Raw genomic sequence first — 27,548 nt, forward strand, 5'->3', positions numbered from 1 at the left:
TTAGTCCTTACTACCTTCTGTCATATTTCTCATAGTATCGATGGTAGCCACTCTATTCATCTAACAGTAGAAAGTGTTCTACTCTAAGCCTTTAACTCACATTTTAGAGGGCTTCACAAAAGATCTAGATTAAAGCACTTCTATCGTTCTCATTTCATCCAAACAGATTTTGGTTTATTACAGAAGGGAATCTCATAAATCAACATGTAACCTTTCTTCAATCACTCTTACTAAGGGAATCTTACCTTCATTTTCTTAAACCAGTTCATATCTAGAAACACAAAGACTCTGACTAAACAAATATGCTTCAAAAACTGACTACACTAACTTTTTCCCATCCCACTTCATTTCAGCTTGCCCTCAAGTGAACTTGATGAAGTGGAAAACAGGGTGGTCAGTGTTTGAACAAAGAAAAACTCAAACTTCTCACACTTAGACCAAGCATTGGGCTAAGTGGGAGAAGTACACATATTAACTGAGGACAAACAAACATATATATACACAAGATTCTCACACTTAGAAACAAAGAACATGTATTAACAAACTAACTTCTCACACTTAGGCCAAGTAATGGGCTAAGTGGGAGAAAATTGCACGAAGCATAAGCACAAACATATATACAAGTGGATAGAAGCATGCTCAAAGGAAAACCTAAAACTAAAACCGAAGGTAAAATTTACTTGGTTCGTCTTAGTTTAGTTTTTCTTCTGGCTCTCTGAGGAGCCAGAACCCCGGGCCATCTTGGTCCTCTTGGCCGATGATGAGGTTAGTTCTGCTGCTGGTGGTTGGCTGGTGGTGGTTTCCTTCGTCTTTCTCATTGCTCTGACAGGAGTGGTATCCGGGCTGGCGTCATATGGTTGGCTCCCCTTTGAAGTCGAGGCTGGGGACAACAGCTGCTGGGTGATTTGGTTGTTTGTCTCCGCCATAGTAGTCATTCTCTCAATAAGAGAGAGAGCCTTGGTCATATTTTCATTTTGGAGTACCAGAAAAGCCCTTTGCTTATCATTTGCCTCGCCAAATTTGCGCATCATGAACTCTATGATCCTTTGCCACTTTGGTTGACTGTGGAAGCATCGAGCTGAGCTCATTCTGGGAAGGATTCCAACCAGTAGTGAAGCCAAAAGTTTTACTATGGGCCCAAATTAATGTTAATACCTATAGGATTTTTTCGATGTTCATGACGTCGGAAGCTCGATTATTTGATATTTTCAATATTTACGTAAGTAGAATGGATGGAAACGAATTTTTTATAATGTTTAAATGTCTCCATAAAAAATATCAATGAAAATATATATTATTATAACAAATAGAATATAATAATTACTACATTTTTAATTTTTTTTATTATTAGTATAATGATGGAAGAAAGCAATTATGAAATGACAAAATATTAAAATAAACATAATTAGTGGTGTAAATGAAAACAAATAGAAATTATGTTCCAAAAAATAGAAAGCAGAAAAAATCAAATATACTACACATTATATAGAAAGAAGAGAAAAAAAATGCATAAAAACATAGAAGGGACGAAAAAAAAGTGTATAAATACAAAGTAGAAGAAAAAAGAGGAAAATCGTTGCCAGATGGATCTCTGGACATTTACACTGGAGAAATGACTTCCTACCAACTGTGCCATCGTCCTCACATGTATTCTTTAGTTTACGTATACTCCCTCCGTCCCAGCTTAAGTGAAACGTTTCCTTTTCTGGCAAAAATATCTCTCCTACTTTATCCTCTTTTATGTCTTACTTTATCTTCCATCTTACTTTATTCCCTCTTTCTCTTTTTTACTTTATCATCTTTCTTACTTTTTTCTTTTTTCTTTTTTCTTTTTTTATTTCTTACTTTTTTCTCTCTTTCTCTTTCTTACCTTCACCATTAATAATTTAATTCATTAAATCCCACTACCTAAATTCTTGTGCCAAAATAGAAATGTCTCGCATAGGCTGAGACGAAGGGAGTACAATATATAGTAAATGGAAAAATTGATGGGGGGACCAGGGGCCCCCTGGCCCCAAGGAGATATCAGAGTTTTCAGGTTAATCGATTTACACTGCGTTTTGTGAGTTCGAGTTCTCAATTCTTCGTTTAGTGTCATTGATGTTTTACTTCCTCGTTTCTGTACTCTTCATTTATAACAAGAATCAATATAGTGAGAAATACTTTCCCGTGGATGTAGACTTTTACATCGAACCACATAATTATTGTGTTGTGATTCTTGCTCATTTTTTCTCGTTGCATTGCCATTTTGATTTACACTATGCATGTGATTTATATTGCCAAAATATATTTTATCTTTTTCATTAGTATTGACACATTTCTTTTTTGTACTTGTTTTGAAAAATGATGATAAATATTTAATATATAGATAAAGTAATGTAAGAAAGAAAGAGAATAACGTAGTGAAGACTCTTCAAATTTGGATCCCCAACAACAAACGTACCTACGGGCGGGGCATTTTCAGGGAGTGATGCACTATTTTTTTAGCACTACAACAACTTGCAATTATACAAGACAGAAATAGTATAGCTAAAGGTCAGTACCGGGATATCCAACACAGGAAATATAATTGCAACTGACTATAATGTTCTAAGCGTCATATACTATCTAGAGAAACAAGAGTTTATGGTAGTATTAATTAAATAGGCAAAAATAAATAAACAAAGCATGCAAATAAATAAAGTAAATCAGGCAAAGAGTGGAATTCGAAAGATAGAGCTTTTCCAAATGGTTTGCACAAACCACAGATACCTAGCCCAGTTCATACTTCACTAGAATGAGTCACATAAATATTGTCCATACGGTACAGTATAGATCACAGACACTAGGGACGTCAATCCTAGATTTGTAATCTACCTTGTATTTCATGTTTTGTAATCTACCTCATGACCTACATTAATTCATTCATCAGGCGCCAAGTCACGCCTCCTGCGCGCCACGTAGGATAAGTTTGTGTTGAAAATCTTTCGGGTCGGATCGGATGGGAAATTTTCACACCCCGATAAAGTTCATGACTTTTTATGCAACATTTAAAGTTCACGGAAAAAACCAAAAATATTTGAAAGTTCATGACTTTACAGGCAACTTGCCCTTTATTTTATTTTGTTTTAGTTATAGATAACCAATAAAAATCCCCCATTTATCTTAATAGTGTATGAAACTTGCTCGCATTAGTCGGTTTGCTTATTAGTCCACGTGATCTGATACCATGTGTTTCCCATGTATATTTGCGGTTATTTTTTTTGTTACTCCCTTCATCCCACAGTCCTATTTCACTTTTACCGTATATAGTAAGTAGGTCTCACATTCCACTAACTCATTCAATCACATTTTATTATAAAACCAATAAAAAAAAGTGGGCATATATTCAACCAACTTTTTCCACCTACTATTCTTTACATTTCTTAAAACCTCTGTCCACACCGATGTGACTCCTATTATGAGACGAGAAACAGAGGGAGTAGTAAATTGTACGTCACAAGCACCTGCTCAGCCTCAAAAAGAGAGGTGGTGTCATTGCCAGTCGGATATCCTTTCCAACGAGTTGTCCAAGATCAAAATCACAAAAATAAAATAAACTCCAAATGATTAGAGTTAGCGAGATGTCTGTCCTAGGAAGAGAAAACAACCACTGTCACACAATTACACCCATTGCCAAAACACAATCGATGGTGAAACGGCTAGGAGCATGAGAACAAGTTGTTGAAGGGAAGTTCACCACCCTGAAGAATGTAGAGAAGAAAACTATCGAAATTAATAAAGTTTGCATAGAATCAAGAAAACAAAGTTAAAACTAAACTTACCCGATGAAATTAATAAGGATTATGCGATAGCCTATTTACTTAATTAGCCAATAAAAATATGCCATGTACATATAGGAGCAATACTACTAGTAAGTATTCTTCCATAAAACAAAAATTATGCAATGATTTTTGAAAAAAATAAAACTAATCTTGATCGTTCTTTCATTACAATATTTATTTTCCACATATGAATTCGATTTAGCAACATATTGTTGTTATGAGGGACGGGGTGGGGCTTCGAGGCGAATGTAGTCATACATAGCGCCAAGGAATGGCAAGTATCCTCGTGCTTGCCTAAAATAAATTGTGTTTCTTCCTTCCAACAATTGAGATCCTGAAATTTTGACACTGTATAATCTGTAGAGGCCATGAATGCCATGCCTAGCAATCGCGTTGTCTCCGCCAATTATTCCCGTTGAGAAATGTGGTCCAACGCCCTTGTGCTTGTTGACCCATACTTGGATTTCTGCGAAGTTGGCAGATGCCAATGCTACCCGAAGCGTGTAAATTCCTCTCATTTGCACGTGTCTCGCATTGAACACGACCTGCCATGCCGTTGCTACATAGCTTCCCTTCACACGCCTGGAAATTGCAATGCTAATCTCTCGTAAACTGAACATGATCAATCAATTATCTTGATTTATCATATACTCCATCTGTCCCATTAGAAATGAAACGTTTTCCTTGTTGGATTGTCCCATTAAAAATGAAACGTGTCCTAAAATAGAAACTACTCTATCTCTACTTTTTCATACCTCTGACTTTATTTTCTGTTCATTAACTTACAAAACAACACTACATAAAATCTCGTGCCGATTCTCAAATGTGTCATATTTAATAGGGCAGAGGGAGTATATGGTACCTGTTTACATGGGCAAAAAACCAGTCTCTACGATAGTCGCTGACTCCAACGGTGTAAATTAGATCATGAAGAGGATATAAGTCAGTGTATCTGTTCCACAAACCATATTGCCTGTACCTGCCCGGATGCAAGAATAATTCAATATATGCTACAAATTGAGTAATTGAAAATCTCAAGTTATAAGGAGTACTTTTCGGTGTGGTTAACGTATAGCCTGTTTACTAGGTGAGGGGTTGGATTAGGAACGTAGAACTCAGCTGCTGATCGATCAGGGATTCCGATTTCCCACAGAGTCGGACCATTCCTTGGAGGATCGTACATAATATCCCCCATTACTACTTGGCTGCCTGGCATGATAAATATATGGTGGATAAATTAGTCTAGTTGTCAAAAAACATAAGGCGAATCCCAAAATAGACCTGGTCGAATCGTAATGTTAGCATGGTGTTTGTAGTCCCCGATGACACCTGGCACCCAAGCGTACAAATTGTAAGTGCCTGCTCTAACACCTTTGATGATGAACTTGCCCCTCTCGTCACTTCGGGTCCAAAATTGATAGCCCTGACAAAATTTAATGTTAGTATAATTGATTTGAACTTATCAAATGTGTATACAACCTTAGTGTTCTCTTGCCAAGATCCAGCTTCTCCGGGTTGAGCCAATCCCAGATATGCCAAATTTGCTAGTGTGATTGCACCGTCGTTTACAAATAGTCGGCCAATGATGGCACCACGTTGGTTCGAATGAGGAAAATCTGGTGACAATGGGAAATCGTAAGGCCATTTCTTGGTCTCCTGTGCAGCCTGGTACATAATAAAAAATTGTTAGTAAAGATGTGTATGTTTGTAATACTCCCTCCGTCCCCAAAGAAAATGCATTTTGTGTTTGACACGGGTTTAATGCAAAATTGGGGAAAGTAAGAGAGGGGTAGAGAAAAAAAGTAATTAAAGTATTGTTAGTGGAGCATGGCCCCACCTCATTAGAGTGAAAAGAGCTTCCAAAATTGAAAAGTGCATATTCTCGTGGGACGGACTAAAAAGGAAACTGTACATATTCTATTCTAGTGGGACGGAGGGAGTATTATTTACGGAGGAAAAATGACCTGTCTCTTAGCGTCTGCCCAAATTGCATTCGGGTTATTGGTAGAGTCAGAGTTGAGGTACATGAAAACAGGGCCGAAGACCTTCTTCCACCGCTCTCCATTGCGCAATCTAACTCCAAAATCTGCACCAGCGTAATGCGCGCTAAAGAATATCTGTGGAATGGAAAGTCAATTAGCCCGAATAAAACGAGGCATTAGTAATGAAACTTAGTTGAAAGAGACAAACGGCTAGGGAAGTAGAGGTAGCATGTGAAGTAAGATCTTGTTTGATAGGGCCACCAGCTCGGAACTCATCACTAGGCGTTATCACCCAAAACCCAATGTGAGGATTCGAACTAATCCATCCGTGAACATGATTATCCTTGTTCTCGCACGAGTACTGATACTTATCATCCACCTGTGGATGGATTCCAGTACAAAATCATGCATATCACCACACTTTCTTTTGTAAAAAAGAGATTTTACTAAATTTTAGTTAAACACCTCTCCTCTAAGTAGAGGATTGCTGGAATTTGTTAGCAGAACAGCCTCCCTGTAATCAAGATTGTGGCATCCTTTCCTATCCATTGATGTAGGCATGACTCGTTGCTTATCGTCAGATATTACCATGTAATGAAACCTAAACTCACGTAATTATCAGACGAAAATCTTAATATGAATATGATAGGCATGTAGGATAGATTCGAATAAAGTCTTACATATCTTGTCTAAGCTTGAATACGATTCTTGCTTCGCCTATGTTTAGATCGGGCCATCCTGCCCTATGCTTTAAAATTGCATACGAGTAGAAACCAGAAGATCCACGCAAGACAATATACCTTTGTATATTTATGAATTAGGTTGACATGATTAATGTTAAAAATCATAATGCGTGAGTTATGACACACCTCTTATCAATGTCGAGAGGTACTTCGCCATCAAGGAAGTGATGCCATGTCTTTGTAAAAGAAACTTCAACTTGATCATCGGTTGCTGCTACAACTCTGAAGCTCGTACAGTCGAGCCTGTCATCAACAGCTTCAGTTTCACTAATTTATACTTTAATTATACAACATTCTTGAATCGCAAATACAGATCTTACGTATCCAAGTTACTTTCGTTGCGATCTGGCCTCCTCCACATGATGTCATAGTAACTGTTTTACAAGCTCTCATATCACTCAAATACTCCAAAATCTAAAGCAATTTGTAGTATTTTACTCACCCTCTTCGCATTCGCCCTTCTTCAAGGCGATATTCAAGTACATTGGTGATGTTTTCGTACCCGAGGCATGTGATCATGCCACCCGGATTCGACAGCGTGATTTTAACAATGCTGTTATCTATCTCCACCTGCAATGAAATTCAACATCAATGCATATAGTTTTCCATAGTTTACTTTGTGATTTATATATTTTCAGCTTCCAACATAAATTGTAAAATTATTAATAGACTTACATGTTGGTCAGTTACGTGGAGTTTGACTGGAGGCGTTGACCTGCGAATAATTTCAACATTAACAGCCAAAAAAGCATTTTAATTAGACATTACTTAAAATCATTCAGATATGCGACGGTTGCATAAATTTAGCAATTACAAAGATTTAAAGGTACGTGACAGGTTCAACTGCACAAATAGGAATTCACCTATATTCTGAAATTAAAAGGTTGACTATACTAATCTCAATCCTCAAATTTATGATGCATGTACATGGCTTCAAGGTAGAGGTTTGATTTATTAAAAATTAACAAAAAAAAGAAAAAAAACCTGTGTGCATGATTCCTGGTAATTAGAAGGAAAAAGAAAGACAGTATAATAAGAACGCAGCGCGGAGTTGATCTTCGTCGACACCCTTCTTCTCCATGGTGTCGCGACAAACCTATACATCGAATCCAATTCAAACCAACTTGTACAAACAAATAACTTTTGCGTGTCGTTTAAGCCGACAATGAAATTAACACCAAACGAAATACTATCTTGTTTGTGACATACAAAACCAATACTTATGTACGCAGCATAACATAATTATCGACGAAAAGAATCAAAGAGCACGTAGCCCGTCACTTAAATTATGTGTATCAATTTGGTTGCCTCAACTTGCACATTGATATTCATGGAGAGAAGTTTATTTTACAAGAGATAAGATGGATGCATGCTTAAAATTTAATACCTATACTATGTATATATTTGTATACAAAATCAAAGGGTAATGATGATGTAGTAAACGAACTCTAAGGGAAAACCAACTACTTGACTTTGCATTCCATTAGTGCATTTCGGTAAAATTGGACATAACTCAGGACATATACACAATTCCCCTACAAATTTTCTTCCCTCTCTATTTTTCCTGCAAAAACCCAAAATTTAGCACTTAGCAATTTGATTTTCAATGCATAAACATTCTCTGCAACATCTTAGATGATTCTTGGCATCACAATTTTTATTCACTAATTAAAATTCATTATGGACCCCGTGAATTTCGATCATGGTATTAAAACGCGTTGCTAACTGTGGGCTAGGCTTCAACTAACATGGGCCAATAATAATATGGGCCAATTTAAAGGGTTGGTCCAATTCGATTAGCAAATGGTCCAACCTCTCCAATTTTTTGAGAGAGGATGTTGCCAAGTAAAAGCAATCAATTTCTCTTATTAATCTAAAGAGATTGTTAGAACTTCTATATAAATCTCATAGACTTCATAAGTACTTATTCATTTTGATTTGAAACTCCATCAACTTCTATCACAACTAAAACGTTATACTCCCTCTGTTCCACCCTAACTAGAACATTTAATTTTTAGCACGAGATTTTATGTAGTGTTATTTTGTGAGTTAATTGGAGATAAGATAAAGTAAGAATGAGAAAAGTAGAGAGAGTGATGTTTCTATTTTAAGAAATGTGTCATTTATACCAGTACATCTCCAAAAGGAAAATGTGTCACTTAGAATGGAACGGAGAGAGTATAAGTCAGGCGAGTTGTCAAGTAAAAACAATCAATATATCTAAAGAGATCATCAAAACTACAATATATCTTATTGACTACTGATTATTATTAATTTGTATCCCTTATCAATTCTTCTAATCACACCAAAATTTTGAAAATGAGAACAAATTCAGTTTTCTAACTAAAAATGTTGGATTACTCCAAATGAAATTCTCAAAATGCTGTCGAATTAGCTCTGAAGACAAATTGTATGTGGCCCAAAATATTCAGCATATATAGCCCATATTTTGTATAATATGATACTATAAATAACTAATTTCGTAAAATAAAATATTTTATTCAATTTCTATACTTAATTCATACCTACCAATGGGAATAAAATTTGATAAGAAATCACAGTTCCATCCTTTTTGTATTTCTTGTGCATACCAAAGCTTATGAATCACCTACCAAGAATATGTATTTTTCTGATTCATTTTCTATTTCCATTTTCCTTTCCCCTTAATCCATTAAACTACACAATTTTGGCGTGACAGAGACTTGTTTGAAAATACTAAATCGGAATTAGAGAGCAAAAGCCTATAAAGATACTTTAATAAAAAAAAATATAACCTCATTCCTGTATGGAATAATACCTAGAAAACTATATTATATGAATCAAAAAACATGCAAGAAGCTAAATAGACAAAAAAAATATAAGCACCAAAAAATATATGAATATAAGGCTGTGGCTATGTAATCCTAGTAGTGAAAGTTCAAGGCCGGGGCGGGGCTTCGAGGCGAATGTAATCGTAGAGGACGCCGAAGAACAGATTTCCAACTCGCAACTGCCAGAGATATATCGTGTTTGTTCCTTCCACCAACAGAGATCCCCATATTTTCAAACTGAACAATCTATAGAGCCCATGAATCTCGTGCCTCGCAATCACGTTCTCTTTCCCGATCTTCCCCGTGGTGAAATGAGGCCGGTCGTTCACCCCTACTTGTACCTCTGCATAGCTCGCGGATGCCAACGCAAGCTGAAGCGTGTACGTTCCTCTGCTCATCACGTTTTTAGCGTTGAACGCGATTTTCCACGTCGTTGGTAAGTACTGTCCATTGGCGTTCCTGTTTACGTGCGGGAAAAACCAGTGTTTGCGATAGTCGCTCACTCCAAAGGTGTAGACGAGGTCGTTACGAGGATACAAGTCCGTGTATCTGCTCCACAGCCCGTACTGCCTGTACTTTTCTGCGTGGTTGACGAATAGTTTGTTTACGAGGTTAGGGTTTGGGTCGGGAACGTAGAACTATGTAGCAGTGCGGTCAGGGATCCCGATTTCCCAGAGCGTTGGACCGTTTCTTGGAGCACTGTACACGGCTTCGCCTACCGCAACTAGTTTTCCTGGAAGGATGGTAATGTCGTAGGGGTGTTTGTAGTCCCCGATGACGCCTGGCACCCAAGCGTACAAGTTGTATGTGCCTGATCTGACACCACTGATGCTGTAGTAGCCGTTTTTGTCAGTTCGTCTCCAAAATTGATAGCCCTGGGAAATGAAACAGGATTTTAGCAGAGTTCCATGAGATTTATATAGTGATTTCAGTTTTCTATGAGCATTGATGTGGGATAGTTATATTTATATATTTAGTTTCAGTTGCCAACACATAGACTGACATAATAACTGACCTTAGTGTCTGTTAGAATATTGAAGACAAATCATGAGGAAATCAAATCATGTAAACTAAGGAAAGAATCATGTAATTATTGTGTAATTGATAGCACCCAAAATTAGGGGATTCTTTACCATATGTAATTAAGGCAATCCTCTATATTAAGAGGATTGCTCGGTTGATGAATAACAACACAAAATCATCCTCCTATCATGTCTTCTTCCTCTTCTCTCTTGGATATCAATTTGAATATGGTATCAAAGCAAGTTGAGAAAAAGGGACTCAGAATATAATTTCATCACCGTCCATACCAATCCCGACCCTTCAACCAAGAGTAGAAACCTACATCCAAAAAATAAGCAACATCAACAATGTCAGACGACCACAAGGAGAAAAACTCAACCATGGATTTTTCCGGTGACTTTGCAGAGAAATTTGCAGAATTCATCCGTCAAACCGTGCAGAAATCTCCAACTCCAACTTCAAAAACAAAGCCAACAGCCAATCCAGACAACCTAGGCGAGATAGTTATCGCCACGAAACTGTCGGGGGATAACTACCCACTCTGGGCGACCCTTGTAAAACGAGCGATTGGGGGGAAGCGATTATCCTCCCACATCTCTCGGGATTCAGAGCCACCACCAATCACAGATCCAGAATACGAAACATGGCAGATGCTGGATCATTGCGTGTTCGGGTGGATAATTAATAGCATAGAACCCGAACTCGTAAATGAGGTTTCGCAATATCCGACGGCGAAGGAACTATGGGAGGCATTGGCCGTGACCTATGGAAGTGGAGGAGATTCACTACAGGTTTACGACCTACACGTGAAAGCAAGCACCATCAAACAAGGCGATATGACCTTGGAGCAATTGTGGTTCCGTCTCCAGAATATATGGATGTCAATTGACAGGAAGAAACCAAATAAAATGATATACGCAGAGGATATCGCAATTCGCAATACAGAAATACAAGAGGAAAGATTGTACCAATTCTTGATGGCTTTGAATGAAAGCCACGAAGGAACAAGGAAGGACATCCTAAAACGGGATCCACTCCCGTCAGTGAAGAACGCCTACGCCATCGTCCGAAGGGAGGCGACGAACGAAAGTCTGCTCAAACCCACAACCACTGTCGGCGCTGACAGTGGCGGAATTACAGCAGGCTTGGCGATTCGCGGCAGCGGCGGCAGCGGCGGCGGCGGACGAAGCGGGCAGACTCCGCACCGTCGAGAGGATCCTCGTTTCGACGAAGATAGGAACAAGATCGTGTGCTCTTATTGTGGAGGCCGGAAACATACCAAGGAGCAGTGCTTCCACCTCGTCGGATATCCTGATTGGTGGGATGAGATGAAGAAGCGACGGGCTGCCCGAAATTGGTCGAACAGAGGGAACAGAGGAACTCCGGCAGCGGGGGAGAGCAACCGGGCTACCGGCGCCGCAAATGCAGCGGGCAGCACCGGCGTCTCCACCGCCGGAAGGAACGAAGAAGATGGATCGGGGAATGCAGCGGCGGAGGAGTGTGCGCAAGCTAGGGTTGGACGAGGTAAAGAGGGGTTTAATTCTAAATTAAACCCCTCACCTTTCCCTTTATTGCAATTAAGTCCTCCCAAATCCAAAAAATATCAGAAAATACCCCACTGCCTATTTATGCGGTCCCCAGATAACCCTAAATCAGATATCTACCCCATATATTCTCACATTGTTGGAAAAAGGTCCCATACTCTAGAAAATTAGAATTTGAGCCGGAAATTAATTGCAAAAATCGATTTCAAGTCCTTGAGAATATGTCCACAGCCTGTAGTATGTCAGAAGCCTCATATAAGGATAAGGATTGGATTTTTGATTGTGAAGCTACCGATACTATATCATTCGATGAGTCTGATTTTACTGGGATGTCCAAACCTCACAAAAAATACGTCCAAACTGCCAATGGGGAATTACTTACTATCCAGGGAACGGGAACCATTCACATTTCACCCGCTCTAAAAATCTCAAACTGCCTATACGTGCCGACCTTGTCTCATAAACTATTAGCAGTCAGTCATGTTACGAAGGAACTGAATTGCACCTTACTAATGCAACCATCTTTTTTGCATGTTACAGGATATTCAAACGGGGACGATTGTTGGGCGTGGCACTGAGCGACGTGTTCTCTACTATGTGGATGAGGTAGCTCAACAGAGTATCGCGATGCTGACTCACAGGTCCACAGACAGACAGGCTTGGCTATGGCACCGTCGATTAGGACACCCATCACTAGGTTATCTTAAAGTTTTGTTCCCTAGTTTTAACAAAATTACTCGTATGGATTGTGATACATGTTTTTTGGCTAAGAGTCATCGACGTACTTTTAAGCCTAATAATACCCGTGTGGACCAAGTTTTTTCCCTTATTCATTCTGATGTGTGGGGACCAGCACCTGTTACGGGCGGTCAAGGGTTTAGATATTTTATACTTTTTATTGATGACTGTTCACGCATGACATGGATTTATTTTTTGAAATCTAAGTCAGAAGTCTTTGATAAATTTGTTTTATTCTACACTTTCGTTCAAACCCAATATAAGAAAAGTATCCAAATCCTAAGATCTGATAATGGGGGGGAGTATATCAATGCCCAAATGCAACAATTTTTTGCCAAACAGGGCCTCATACACCAGACCACTTGCCCCCACACACCAGAACAAAACGGGGTAGCAGAACGAAAGAATAGAAAACTCCTTGAAATGACCAGAGCTCACCTCATAGAGTCTAAAGTCCCAAAATCCTTTTGGCCCGACGCCATGGCCACCTCTGTCTACACCCTAAACCGTCTACCCACTCAAGGACTCAACAAGAAATCTCCCATACAAGTCCTATCTAACCATACACAGATACCTCTCCCACTCACTCTTGAACCAAAAATCTTTGGATGTTCTACCTTTATTCACATACCCAAACATGAGAGATCCAAATTCTCCCCGTGCGCTGTGAAAGGTGTCTTCCTAGGATATGCCCAACAACAAAAAGGCTACCGGTGCTACGACCCCAAAACAAAACGCATGTTTATCACAATGAACTGTGATTTCGTAGAAAATGAATATTTCTATCACCAACTTAGCGGTCAGGGGGGGGAAATCGACCAACAGAAACCATGAGTGACCTGCTAAGTTTGTTTCCAATCAGTCCTACGCCAAGTCCCGGTCTCGATGTGGGTCCAACAGAGAAGGTTAGCTTTAACGCAGAGCAGACCTCAAACACACCGTCAGAGGCCGCTGAACCTAGTGACGAGCTCGCAATCACCTCGACTGATAATCCTGAGGTAAGAGACTCTGATCCAAGTGAATCAACTGTTATTGAGACTGAACTTGAGCGCAGAGTCGAGACCACCCAAGATGAGCCAGACACATCAGATCAAAATTTTCGTCCACTGCGGATCAATAGAGGAGTGCCCCCAAAAAGATACTCCCCGGATTGGAAGGGAAGAAAAGCTCGCTATCCCATTGCCTACTCCATGACTGCCCAGATGACTGAAATGGCACGAGCATTTGAAACTGCCCTATATGAAGATGAAATACCAAACTCAGTGGAGGAAGCAATGAAGCACAAACACTGGAGAGAAGCCATGAAGAAAGAAATGGATGCTCTTCTCAAGAACCATACATGGGAGAAATGTGTACTACCAGAAGGGAAACGGCCGGTCGGATGCAGGTGGATCTTCACCATAAAAAGACGAGCCGATGGTTCTATTGAGAGATACAAGGCAAGGCTGGTCGCAAAAGGCTACACTCAGACGTATGGAATTGACTACGCTGAAACTTTCTCTCCAGTGGCTAAAATGAGCACAGTAAGAATTCTATTGTCTGTTGCAGCAAATCAGAATTGGCCTCTACATCAGCTCGACGTCACTAATGCGTTCTTGCATGGGGAACTGAAAAAGGAGGAAGAAGTATACATGGAGGTTCCACCTGGCTATTCTGATGAATTTGGCCCAAGAGAAGTATGTCGCCTAAAGAAGACGTTGTACGGTCTGAAACAGTCACCTAGAGTATGGTTTGGAAGGTTCAGCCAGGCAATGCAGAAGTATGGATATCAGCAAAGCAACTCAGATCATACCCTTTTCCTCAAAAAGGAAGGTGAAAACATAACTTGTCTCCTAATCTATGTGGATGATATGATAATCACAGGAAATGACCCAGCTGAAATAAAAAAGCTACGAGAAAATCTGTCTCAAGAATTTGAGATGAAGGATCTAGGAGACTTGAAGTACTTTCTGGGAATTGAGGTTCTACGATCAAAATGGGGAATATTTCTGCGACAGAAAAAGTACGTCCTCGATCTGCTAACAGAGATGGGGCTACTAGAATGCAAGCCAGCAGAGACGCCAATGGTACAGAACCATGGTTTGAAGATAGAGGAAGGAGCAAATTCAGCAGACCGAGAACGCTACCAACGCTTGGTTGGGAAGTTGATCTATCTAGCCCATACACGACCAGATATCGCATATGCAGTTGGAGTGGTAAGCCAATTCATGCACAAGCCGCAAGAAGAGCACATGAATGCTGTGATAAGGATAGTGAGATATCTTAAGGGGACAGTTGGCTACGGAGTCTTGCTTAAAAGAGAAGGACAATTGGAAGTCTCAGGCTACACCGATGCTGACTGGGCGAGCAACCCAATCGATCGAAAATCAACAGCCGGATACTTCATGTTCATAGGAGACAATCTTGTCACATGGAGGAGTAAAAAACAGAAAGTAGTCGCACTCTCTAGTGCCGAGGCCGAATTTCGAGGGGCAAAAAGTGGAATAACTGAGATTCTATGGATACGGAGGCTCCTGACAGAAATAGGCTTTCCACCTACTCAGAAGAGTCAACTGTTCTGTGACAACAAGGCTGCAATCAGCATCGCCGAAAATCCAGTCCAGCACGACCGAACGAAGCATGTGGAGATTGATCGACACTTCATCAAAGAGAAGATAGAAAAGGGAATTATTGAGTTACCCTTTGTCCGCTCAGAAGATCAGCTGGCAGATATCCTAACCAAAGCTGTTCACCAGAAGGTGTTTGAAGAAGTAATAGGCAAGCTAAGTATCGGAGATGCCGTCACTTAACTTGAGGGGGAGTGTTAGAATATTGAAGACAAATCATGAGGAAATCAAATCATGTAAACTAAGGAAAGAATCATGTAATTATTGTGTATTTGATAGCACCCAAAATTAGGGGATTCTTTACCATATGTAATTAAGGCAATCCTCTATATTAAGAGGATTGCTCGGTTGATGAATAACAACACAAAATCATCCTCCTATCATGTCTTCTTCCTCTTCTCTCTTGGATATCAATTTGAATAGTGTCCTCTTGCCAAGATCCTACAACTCCGGGAGGAGCCAATCCGACGTAGGCTGATTGTGCTGGTGCCGTTACAATATCATGTACCAAAAGGTTGCCGGTGACTGCACCACGTTGATTGGCATCAGGGAAATCTGGTGACTGTGGGAAATCATATGGCCATTTCCTCATCTCTTCTGTTGTCTAATATATATTGAAAACAAAAAAAATGTAAATGTAGAGAATTAAGTAAATCTTGGTGAAAACAAAGGTAGGGACCTGACCTATCTCTTGGCATCATCCCATATGGCACTAGTGTTAGGACCTGAGTTGTGGTACATGAAAACGGGGCCGAACACTGTAGCAACCCGGAAAATTTTTGACTTTTTTTTATTTGATGGCTTATTTTCGTTTTATTAATGAGGATGTTGATTTGGAAATGCATTTTTGGAAATTGATTTCTATGAGGTTGTGTTAACGATGTGAAATTAATGGGTGAGAGTTATGTGGAATAATATGATATGTTTTCCTATGGGCGGGATTAATTAAATAGGATCATGCATATTTGTGCCAGTTACCTTATTCAAATTCTTCTCGGCATTTCTATTTATTGGAAGTAATATCTTCTTTCTTGGATTTATTTAATTATTTTGGGATATTTATCCAAATTAAATCCAAAACCAAAATATTCTTATTTATTTTTCCATGATTTTCGAAATCTCCTATTTTTGGGAGAGGAGAAATTAAGTATTCTATAATTGATTTCCTACTTATTTCTTTCCATGAATGAATTGGAATATTCTAGGCAATCTTGCCTTACTTTATTCTATTAAAGATTTGGAAATTTTTCTGGTGTGAGGAACCTTAAACCACACGCCTACTTCTCATTATTTTTGGAGGATTTTACAAATTTCTCTACTCCGTATTATTTTATTCTACTCCGTGAAATACCAAATTAAATCATAAGCTAATTAAATAGCTATGATTTTAAAAAATCCTCCCCTTATTTCTACCCATAATTCATGTCTCCCTTCCCCCCCAAATCTCTCAAATCTTTATTTGATTTATTCTCCCAAATCTTCAATTAATTGTGGGATATATTATTTCCTAACTCTATAAATAAAACCAAAAATCTAACCCTAAACCCATCTCACACGCCTCCCTCTCAAATCACACGCCCCTCCCCTTGCTTCATCTTCTCCCACACTTGTTTTTCTACTCTACTCAAGATCCTTTCGATTCGCCAAGAGTTTGTTGAAGAATCAAGAGTTATATTCGTTTCTACCGATTGTTTCATTCAAGAAAGGTACAATCAAACCTCTATTCTTCATTCCTCTTCATCCAAACATTCTTTCGACTCCCTCATGCATCTAGTGAGTGTAGGGATTTCAAATCTAAGGATTTAATCAGTGGGGAATTTGTGTTTGCATTTATGTATGCGTTTTGAATGCAATTTTGTGAAGTTTGATTTGAATCTTTGGTGAATGATATGAGTTTATGGGCAAACATGATTATGTGTTCTCCAGCATGAAAAGTTGGGGTTTGTTTGATGGAAGATGAAAACCCTATTTTCGAAACTATGAACCTGAAATCTGTGGTGCACGACCAGTAGCTTCTGATCTGTAATTGACTCATCAAACGAACGAATTTTGATATGAAATTTTTACTGAGTAAACTTCAAGGTTTTTTCCGTGTCTCGTGTGAATTTCAGCCCTTTTTATCGAAAAATGAATTTTTAATAATTTTTTGAAGTTGACTGCGCAAATCTGCCAGAAACCTGTGTTCTCGCCAAGAATGTTTCGTTTTCTTTTTGACTGACCAAATGACCTCCGATTGATGTGATTCTTGAACTATATGAAAATTTGAAGTGCCTTCTAAGTCGTGTAAAATTTTCAGCCTTTTTAGGAATTGGATGAATTTATGGTAAAGTTTTCAAATGAACTGCGTAGTGCTGTTAGAAATTTTATGTTCCGACCAGAGAGTTTAATTATTGATTTGACTGACTAAACGACGTGATTTCAGTGTGAAAATATGTCAGGATGAACTTGAATGTGTATTCTGTGTTGTGACCAAAATTTAGCATCATATGAGGTCGGGTGAATTTTTAGTGATTTTTATAAAACGGTCGCGCAGTTCTGCCAGTTTCATGCTTTGATAAAAGGATATTTATTTTCAAGTTTAAAAGTATTATATGATGCATGTATATCCAAGGAACGTGTTTAATGATGTGATCACGTGAGATACGTTGAAATATATTATGGTGTGTTTTTCCATCTTTGTGACGAACATTGGGTTGGGTAAATTGAGAAAAAATATGAGAGAGAAACGATAGGACATGCATGGTAATATGATTCTGTGGAAGGCTGACTTGTGTTGTCGTTGACAAGGGTGATTGTATTCGTGAAACTCGAGGAACGAGAGTTGCCATAAGTTGGATTGTGAATTGTTAAGCGAACGAGGTGGGTTTTCTTTTCAAACCTCTTTATTTTTCCGAAAATATGATGTGGTGTTATAAGAGTGGTTTAAAGTGTTATGTCATGCCGTGATTGTTTTGATGTTGAGATTTTTGCCTGATGCCTAGTTCGTTTGAGCTTGCTCCGTTAGGCTATAGGGCTATGTTGAGATTGTGCTTGATGCCTAGTTTGTGAGTTCGCTCCATTAGGCTATAGGGCTATGATAAAAGAATTCGGGTCTGAGTAGGGCCGCAATCCCTATCAGGCTGTGTACACAGAGGGGATCGTGAGCTGTCCTTGTTAGTCGGCCGGTCTCGTGGGCGAATAGTGTGGCCACACTTTCGTCGCACTATGGTAAGAGGATGTGATTGATTGATTGTTGAGAAAGTGGGGACTTTGTTTTGACCGGCCGGTCTGTGAAAAATGTTTTTGTGATACTCGTGATATTTCTTAAATAAACGTAAAAACTCGAGTTCACTATGGTATGGATGACATAACCTTTATTAAATGTTTTGGCATGTGTCCACTGAGTATATCAAGTACTCAGCCCTGCATATGTTTTCTTTATGTGCAGGTTGAGCGGGATGTTGCGGCGGATGTTGAGTCGAGCCTTAAGAAATTTCGGATGCTTCGTGTCTTCATACATAGGCGTCTCCCTTTGACTCTCTTGAATACTTCATTAGTGGAGCTGATCCAGTCGTGCACGTGGTTATCCTCGTTATTCCACGAGTACTCATACTTGTCATCCACCTCTCCTTTTAGTTGCGGGTTGCTAGGATGTGATATGATAACAGCTTCCGGATAAGAAAGCGGATCGCCTGCTTGTCTGTCCTTGTCTGTTGGCATGACCCTCTGCTTTTCGTCCGATATTACCATGTAATTAAACCTACACCAACCATAAAAGGAATCACTTTGGGGATGACATATGTTTTAATGCAAGAAAATGAGAAGAGTCAATTTATGTAGTGTTACTGAATGAATGGTGGGACCCACCTAGAGTTGCCCACGGTTTCGGAACCGGCAGTTACGGTTTGGAACCGCCGGTTCCGGTTTTGGAAATTTTCGAACCGGAACCGAACCGTGTGGGTGTTTCGCAGTTACGGTTCCAGTTCAAAAACTGTCGGTTTCGGTTTTGGTTTCAGCGGTTTTCTAGCGGTTTTTTATGGTTTTTCACGGTTCCAAACCGTCGGTTTTTTGCGGTTCCGGCTTGGTTTCACGGTTTTCCGGTGATTTTTCGCGGTTCCGGTTTGGAAACGCCCGGAACCAGCGGTTCCGGCACAGTTTCAGTTCAAAAATTTTTGAACCTGAACCGAACCATGGTTCAAAAATCGACGGTTTTGGTTCGGGTAAATTCTCAAGGTTCAGAACCGTAACCGTCGGTTACGGTTTCAGTTTTAACCGCCGGTTCGGTAAACCTTGGGCAGGTCTAGACCCACCTTAATTAGTAGTTTAATGTGGTGAAAAGTACCTAAAATAGAAAGTGAACTAATTTTGTGTGACAGACTAAAATGTTTGCTTACGTGTCTTGGTGAAGCTTGAAGGCGAATCTTGCTTCATCTATGTTGAGAGCAGGCCATCCTTGCAAATGCTCGAATGTGGAGTAAGAGTAGAAACCCAAAGATCCACGCAACAGAATATACCTTTTATCGACATTGAGAGACACTTCTTTATCAAGGGATGGATTCCTTGTCTTTGTGAATGAAACCTCAACTTGATCAGCAGTTGCTACTCAAACTCTGAATCTTTTACAAAACAGCCTGCATACAACAATGCTCACTTCAATTTTACGAAAACTTGTTTGACTATACTATGATAAATAGAGATAAACATACATGTCGAAATTGTTGCCACTGCGATCCGGCCTGCTCCACACAATGTACCAATATCTGCATTGCAAAAACTCACTCACTCATATACCAATCACCAAATGTAAGCAATTTTTCTCATAGTTTTTGAAGCATTTCTACTTGTTGAAGATGTTGCTGAGCATGATCAATGCAAGTGCATGAGAGAGTGCATGGAGCTTAAGGTGTGGAACACAACATCAAAGCAAGAGTTCAAGAAGTGATTGAACACTAGCCGTTAGAGTAGGTAGTTATAACCATTTTTGGAAGTGAAGTCTAGTTCACTTGCTTCTTTACTTGTTTCTTGTTTGTGTATAAATAGAGAGGTTGGTTAGTTTGTTGAAGCAAGTTGAGCTTCAATTTCATAGAGTGTAAACAATTGATTTCCTCCATTGAATAAGATTCCAGAAAGTTTCACACTAAAAAATCTTCTTCTTCTTCTCGGGTTCAAATCTTGTTTCATATAGCTCATGCTTCATTGATCATTCTTGATCATTACTATACAACAACTGGCATCGTCCGGTGGGAATCGATCTAGAGGTTGTGAAAGATGGTTGTGCGCATGGAGGCTGAGAAGTTTACTTGCAAAAACGACTACGGCTTATGAAAAATGAAGATGAGAGCAGTGTTGATCCAACAAGGGCTTGCGGCTGTGATTGCTCCTGCAGATCCCACGAACAAAGGGAAGGAGTCTGCCCTTGATGAGAAGGCTCAGGCAAAGCTTGATGAGATGCAATTGAAAGCTCATAGCGCGGTCGTTTTGTGCCTTGCTTACAAAGTCTTGAGGGAAGTTCAAAGTGAGACTACAACGGATGGAATCTTGGCCAAACTGGACAAGGTTTACATGGATAAATCTCTGGCTAATAGGTTCTACATGAAGAGGAGACTTTATTCATATAGTTTCTCTAAAGATAGGTCCAAATGGAGTAGTTGGAGGATTTTTCCAAGGCTGTTGATGATCTTAAAGCCATTGATGTCAAGATCAGTGAGGAAGACAAAGCCATCTTTGTTCTGAATGCCCTGCCTAATTCCTATGATCAGATGCGTGGTGCAATTTTGTATGGGAGAGATACGGTGATTTCCCTGGCTGAGGTGCATGTTGCACTCATGGCAAAAGAGCTGCAGAAGGGTGCACCAAGAAAGCAAGATTCACAGCCAGAATCTTTGAATATCAAGAAATTTAGCAAGAAGAAGTTTAAGAAGATAAGTGAGGAGCCAAAGGCTGAGAGTTCTGGGATGAAGGATACTAGGAGCTGCCATTGGTGTAAGAAACCTGGGCATTTGAAACGTGATTGCTATGCATGGAAGAAGAAGCGGGCAGCAGAGGGTCTATCTCATTCCAATGTGGTCAGTGGTGAAGCTGATGAGACACATGAGGTGATGAATGTCATGGAGAAGGATGAGAAGGGCTCATGGATCATGGACTCGAGCTGCTCATTTCATATGTGTCCCAACAAAGATTGGTTTCAAGATTTGTCTGAGACCACTGGGACTGTACTGCTTGGCAGTGTTTTCTTAAGAGTACATGATGGATCTGTGAAGAAGCTGTCTGAAGTGAGGTATATTCCACAAGTAAAAAGGAATTTGATATCTCTAGGCACTCTTGAGAAAAAAGGCTTCTCATTCACTTCAGAAAATGGTGAAATGAGAATCTGCAAAAATTCAAGAATTATGATGATTGCTCAGAGAATGGGGAGTCTCTATTACCTGCAAGCTACTGTGGTGAATGGTGAGGCAAACTCTATTATTAGAACTAATCTGAGGAGTTGGCATGGCCACCCAGCAGAGGGCAGTCTCAAAGCACTGATCTAGAAAGGGTTAATTGATGGTGATGGATCAGAAAAGCTTGGTGTGTGTGAGGAGTGTCTGCTAGGCAAGGCCAAGAAGCTCTCATTCCCTACATGTAAACACGTCTCAATCTCATCTCTTGATTATGTTCACTCAGATTTGTGGGGCCTGCTCCAGTAAAGAGTCAAGGTGGAGTCAGGTACTATATGTCTATAATTGATGATTGGTCCAGAAAAGTTTGGGTCTATGTGCTTAAGGAGAAGTCTGATGCTTTTAGATTCTTCAAGATTTGGAGCAAAGAGGTTGAAATAGCGAAAGGGTCAATGCCTAAAGTGTTGAAGATAGATAATGGGCTAGAGTATCTTTCAAAGGAGTTTGATGAGTTCTGTCTTGAGAGGGGGAGAAAGAGATACAAAACAGTCCCAGCAAACCCCCAACAGAATGGAGTAGCTGAGAGGATGAATAGGACTCTTGTTGAGAGAGTGAGATGCATGTTGTCTTCTTCTGGAGTTTCCAAGAGTTTCTGGGCAGAGGCTGTTTCAACTGCTGCATATCTGATAAATAAATGTCCAGCTTCTGGGATTCAAGGTGAAGTTCCAGATGAGAGGTGGTATGGTGGAAAGAGTGACTACTCTAGGTTGAGACCTTTTGGATGTAAGGCATTTGCACACCAGAAGCAAGGGAAGCTGAATCCCAGAGCAATCCAGTGCATCATGCTTGGATATCAGAAAGGTGTGAAGGGGTATAGGCTATGGTGCATTGAGCCAGGCAACCAAAAGGTAAATGTGAGTAGAGATGTAATTTTTGTAGAGGACATGATGTCATACTTGGAGCACAATGCTGAGAAACATACATAAAATGCCAGAAATCCAAATGATTATCAGTTTGAGGTGGAGCTGAATGGGCTGGAGACAGCTCCAGTATGTCCTGAGTCTAAGGATGAGGCCACAGAGGTCCCAGAAGAAGATCATGAAGCTCAAGGATCTGGATTGAATCAACCTCAACAACATCGGTTTGATCTAGCGGATTATCAGCTGGCTAGAGACAGACAAATGAGAACTAATGTGAGAGCTCCTACAAGATTTAGGGATTCAGAAATGCTATTCTTTGCATTGCATATTGCTGAGCAATTGGAGTTGAATGAGCCTGCATCCTACACTGAGGCTGTTAGAGGACCAGAAAGCAAGCAATGGATACAAGCAATGAAAGAAGAAATTGATTCCTTAATTAGCAACAAAACATGGATTCTTATTGATAAAGCACAATTCAAAGGTCATTGGTTGTAAATAGGTTTTCAAAAAGAAATTTGAGTCATCTGATCAAATAAAGTAAGATTCAAAGGTAGACTCGTGGCTAAGAGCTTCAGTCAAGAAGAGGGAGTAGACTTCAATGAGGTTTTCTCTCCAGTAGTCAAACACAATTCTATAAGGGTGTTGCTGTCAGTGGCTGCTAGGATGGATTGGGAGCTTGAGCAGTTGGATGTAAAGACTGCATTCTTGAACGGGGACTTGGATGAAACAATATACATGTCACAGCCTCAAGGCTTTGAAGTCCCAAGCTCATAGGGGAAAGTTTGCTTGCTGAAAAAGAGCCTATACGGGCTAAAGCAAAGCAATAGACAATGGCATTTGAAGTTTGGTGAAAGCCTCTCAAACCTGGGATTCACAAGGTCACTATATGATAGTTGTGTGTTTGTAAAGAGGCAGCAAGGAAAGGATCCCATATATCTTCTACTCTATGTAGATGATATGTTGATATCTGGTCCAGACATCCATGAGATCAACAAGGTGAAGGCTCAGCTCAGAAAGGACTTTGAAATGAAGGATCTGGGGATTGCTAAAAGGATTCTAGGAATGGATAAGCGACAGAGGCAATAAGAAGATGTGGTTGTTTCAGACTGATTACATTCAAAAGACATTGAGCAAATTCAAAGCAGATAATATGAAGCATGCTGCAACTTCTTTGGCAGTCCATTTCAAGCTTTCAAAGGAGAAGACACCAAAGAATGATGAAGAGAAGAGGGAGATGGATCTGATCCCTTACTCTAACATAGTTGGAAGCCGCATGTACATGATGATCTGCACAAGGACAGATATAGCCCATGCATAAGCACTACTAGCAGATACATGACAGATTATGGGAAGCAACACTAGAATGCCTTAAAGTGGACAATGAGATATCTGAAATCAGCTGATAAGTTTGGAATTATGTTCATAGGAGGCACGAGAGATGAGAAAGAGCCTTTGATGGGATATTGTGATTCAGATTATGCAGCTAATATGGATACAAGAAGATCTCAGACAGGCTACATATTCACTTTGTATGGTTCAGCAGTTTGTTGGAAGTCAAGCCTACAAAATGTGGTGGCTATGTCAACTACATAAGCTGAGTATATGGCTCTTACTTCAGCTGTAAAGGAGAGCAAATGGTTGATGGGATTGATATCTGATTTTGGAATAAGACAAGACATAGTTATAATACATTGTGACAACAATGGAGCCAGCTGCTTGTCCAGACATCAAATGTTCCATGAACGCAGCAAACACATAGATGTGAGGCTTCACTTTATCAGGGATGAAGTAGAAAGTGGAAGGGTGAGAGTGGTGAAGATAGACAAAAGCTCTGAGTAAGGACAAGTTCGATTACTGCTGCAGATTGGTGAACTTGTGTGCAGTGGAGTCTTGAGCATTGATGTGCTAACCAAGGTGGAGATTGTTGAAGATGTGGCTGAGCATGATCAATGCAAGTGCATGAGAGAGTGCATGGAACTTAAGGTGTGGAACACAACATCAAAGCAAGAGTTCAAGAAGTGATTGAACACTAGCCGTTAGAGTAGGTAGTTATAACCGTTTTTTGGAAGTGAAGTCTAGTTCACTTGCTTCTTTACTTGTTTCTTGCTTGTGTATAAGTAGAGAGGTTGGTTAGTTTGTTGAAGCAAGTTGAGCTTCAGTTTCATAGAGTGTAAACAATTGATTTCCTCCATTGAATAAGATTCCAGAAAGTTTCACACTCAAAAATCTTCTTCTTCTTCTCGGGTTCAAATCTTGTTTCATATAGTTCGTGCTTCATTGATCGTTCTTGATCATTACTATTACAACACTACTAACCCTCTTCGGTCTTCGGTTAAGCTATACTCAAGAATATTGTCGACCCCATTGTATCCGACGCTTGTGATCAAGCCACCCGGATTCATTAATGTCAGTTTAACAATGCCGTTGTCAATCTCCACCTGCCCCAAAATAATGTAGCAGTAGTAATATATTTCAGTTTTTTGTATAAAGTGTTAAAATTTACTTAAAAGACTTGCATGGGTGGGCGTTACATGGAGCTGGACTGGAGGTGATAACTCTTGATTACTCACTGGAAATAATCTGCTCATAATTTGATATTATTTGTTATGAAATTGAAGAAGAAGAATTATAAAAAAAGAATGGTATGGTTCAACTGCAAATCAAAGTTCATAATTACATATACCATATTATTTCCTAATTGAACACCCAATTACCTCGGATATCGAACAAAAATGTCCATATTGCCACACAAGTTTAAATTGATAATAATATATAAATATATTTACAGACAAATCTTGTGATGTTTTTGATTTCATTTGTTCTAATGTAGGAATTTATATTTTGTCTATAAAGCAGACGGAGGAATATTTAGGGTTTAATTAGGGTATAGATTTAAACATAAATTTATGAACAAATTGTCTAAAAAAATCATGAAATTTAGTCAAAACGTTGGTCGGACCACCCATGTAACTGTTATAATTAGCCAGAAAACTATGAAGTGTGAAATTTTTTTTGCAATTGTTGAAAAAATCAATCATATATGTGTAATATATAGTTGATTTTTTCAACTGAAAAATATTTTCTTTATGAATAGGCTACAATGTTTAATTCGCCGATGGTGGTGTTCACTAATGATTTTCTGACCGACAGAACTTCATAATTTTTATAATAATTTACTATCCATTTAAATTTCAAACAAAGATAGAAACAAACTGGTGCAGAATTGGGGTCACCGGGGATAGGAACGGCGACCGGAATCTCACCTATACACAATGAGGCATTGAGAGAAGACGAGAGAGATAAGGAAGAAGGGAATTCCATTAATTCATCATTCATAGTCTAGTACAATAGAGTGAAGCAACTTATATAGTTGTACATATGAGCTAACAACACGGTGTAACCGTCTAACTAACTCCACAATCTCATGCTTCGCGCTCACTAACTAACTAATTGCATGCGCTTATTGAGTTCCTTTTCATGCACCAAATCTCCCCTCCTTCAAATAACCTTGTCCTCAAGGTTTGGTATCTGAATATTTCCTTCAACAAAAAGTTGAAACATTCCTTTGAAAACCCGAAAGACGCGCTCAGTACGATGCTTTGGTACTTCAATCTTATGCAGAGCTTGTTCGATTCCCCCATTCATACGATTCCCGAATTCAAGAACGACCACCGAGAGCTTGAAGAATGGTCTTCTGTGGAGCAACTTTGAACAATCCGTCTCCCCACGGCCAATCAAGCTGTTGATGAGAATGTTGCAGGTTCTTGAATTCGGACTCACCCCCTTCTTGTCCATCTCATCCACAACTTTGTAGGCGTTTTCGAGCTTGTTCACTTTGCAGAAAGCACTGATCGAGGAATTATACACAGCCACATCGGCATTTACCCCGTTTCTCTCCAATTGAAGGAATGCATCAATGTCATCCTCAATCCTATTCTCAATCCTATATGTATGTATCAGAACACTTTAGATAAAAGATGTTGGCTGACAGCCTCTCAACTCCATCTCCTTCACAACTCCAAGTGCTTCGTCCGTGCGTCCCGCCTTGCAGAGGAAATTACAGCCAGAATCAACCATCTCATTGAAGATCTCTCTGGCCTTAGGCAAATTGGGAGCCCTCCCCCATCCTTCAATCAAAATGTTATAGCTTTTCGGATCAGGACAGAACTGATCATTCTTCATCTTATCAAAAATCTCCTGAGCCTTCCTCACATTCTTTGACTTCCACTTGTGTAGCACCTTTGGTGCTGTGTGTATAGCAACTGCATTCCTAGCATTCATAACCCTAAGGCTTCCTTGTGTATCTTTAAGCAATTCATCTCTGAAATTCAAGTATTTCTTCCAACCTCCAAACTCCAAGTGATAAGCAGTTGCAAGGCCGTTGCCCTCTGCCACTGCAAGGCCATCTGCCCTCGGATAGCCGGCGACGTTGTGCCCGATGTCAAGAATCTTTCCTTGCAACACACCAATCGACTTATTCCACACAGCATCATCCACATCAACATCATCCATATCAGGATTGGACCCTCCACCAAGTGTAGATGATGAGTTATTGCTTAGTTGTATCGCAATTTCCGGAGTTGTAATTGAATGAAGCTCTTCCTTAAACTTGAGGGAGTTGAATTTGTCTCCGTTTCTTGAGCTGCGAATGATGTTGAATTCATCAACTCAAAGTTTCCTTCAAACAAGGATTCCTTCTCCTTCAAATTCATCACCATCCACGTGTTGGTCTGTTCTAACCCAACCTTCTCTGTCACTTCCACGTTCTCATAGCTATCTTCAGAGGAGAATTCATCCTCATTTTCAATCTCTGCCATACATGTTAGAAAATATAATGTGGAAAAAAATATTATTGCAGAAAGTAAAAGACGGTGAGAACTTCAAAGACTACATTGTGAATGACTTGAATTTTATTCTCTCCATGGTTACACAACTATATATAGACTCTAATTCTAGCTAAACATGGAAAATATATTCTAATTATACTAATATCTTTTTTTATTTGATTTTCCATAATCTTCAT

At 39.6% G+C, this 27,548-nt stretch overlaps 1 protein-coding gene and 1 pseudogene across 5 annotated transcripts; both read right to left on the reverse strand.

The window, feature by feature from the left end:
- Positions 1 to 3,416: 3,416 nt before the first annotated feature.
- Positions 3,417 to 7,888, reverse strand: LOC121763544 (probable rhamnogalacturonate lyase B). 5 transcript variants are annotated; one of them, XM_042159583.1, is made up of 15 exons: positions 7,738 to 7,888; positions 7,513 to 7,624; positions 7,204 to 7,243; positions 6,971 to 7,098; positions 6,849 to 6,902; positions 6,655 to 6,771; positions 6,466 to 6,585; positions 6,251 to 6,386; positions 5,994 to 6,164; positions 5,768 to 5,920; positions 5,283 to 5,468; positions 5,085 to 5,226; positions 4,856 to 5,012; positions 4,666 to 4,782; positions 3,417 to 3,722 (listed from the first exon to the last, which is right to left on the reverse strand). In XM_042159583.1, the coding sequence occupies exons 1-15, from the start codon at positions 7,766 to 7,768 to the stop codon at positions 3,635 to 3,637; spliced, it is 1,752 nt and encodes a 583-aa protein (XP_042015517.1). In that variant the 5' UTR covers positions 7,769 to 7,888; the 3' UTR covers positions 3,417 to 3,634. The 5 variants fall into 5 exon arrangements, with proteins under 5 accessions (XP_042015517.1, XP_042015515.1, XP_042015514.1 ...); XM_042159581.1 differs by lacking the exon at positions 3,417 to 3,722 and adding an exon at positions 3,830 to 4,385; XM_042159580.1 differs by lacking the exon at positions 3,417 to 3,722 and adding an exon at positions 3,830 to 4,415.
- A 1,503-nt stretch (positions 7,889 to 9,391) lies between these two features.
- LOC121764272 lies at positions 9,392 to 27,342 on the reverse strand (annotated as a pseudogene).
- Positions 27,343 to 27,548: the final 206 nt, after the last annotated feature.

The sequence above is a fragment of the Salvia splendens genome, chromosome 14 (genome assembly GCF_004379255.2).
Source record: "Salvia splendens isolate huo1 chromosome 14, SspV2, whole genome shotgun sequence".
NCBI classification, from domain to species: Eukaryota; Viridiplantae; Streptophyta; class Magnoliopsida; order Lamiales; family Lamiaceae; genus Salvia; species Salvia splendens.

What these genes read in the sequence shown, in the direction of transcription:
- LOC121763544 (XM_042159580.1), bottom strand. Translation starts at nt 7,768, where the DNA reads ATGTTATGCTGCGTACATAAGTATTGGTTTT. An exon ending in ACCAGGAATCATGCACACAG is followed by an intron (nt 7,244 to 7,512) that starts GTTTTTTTTCTT and finishes AATTATTCGCAG; the next exon opens with GTCAACGCCTCCAGTCAAAC. An exon ending in TTCAAGCTTAGACAAGATAT is followed by an intron (nt 6,387 to 6,465) that starts GTAAGACTTTAT and finishes ACGTGAGTTTAG; the next exon opens with GTTTCATTACATGGTAATAT.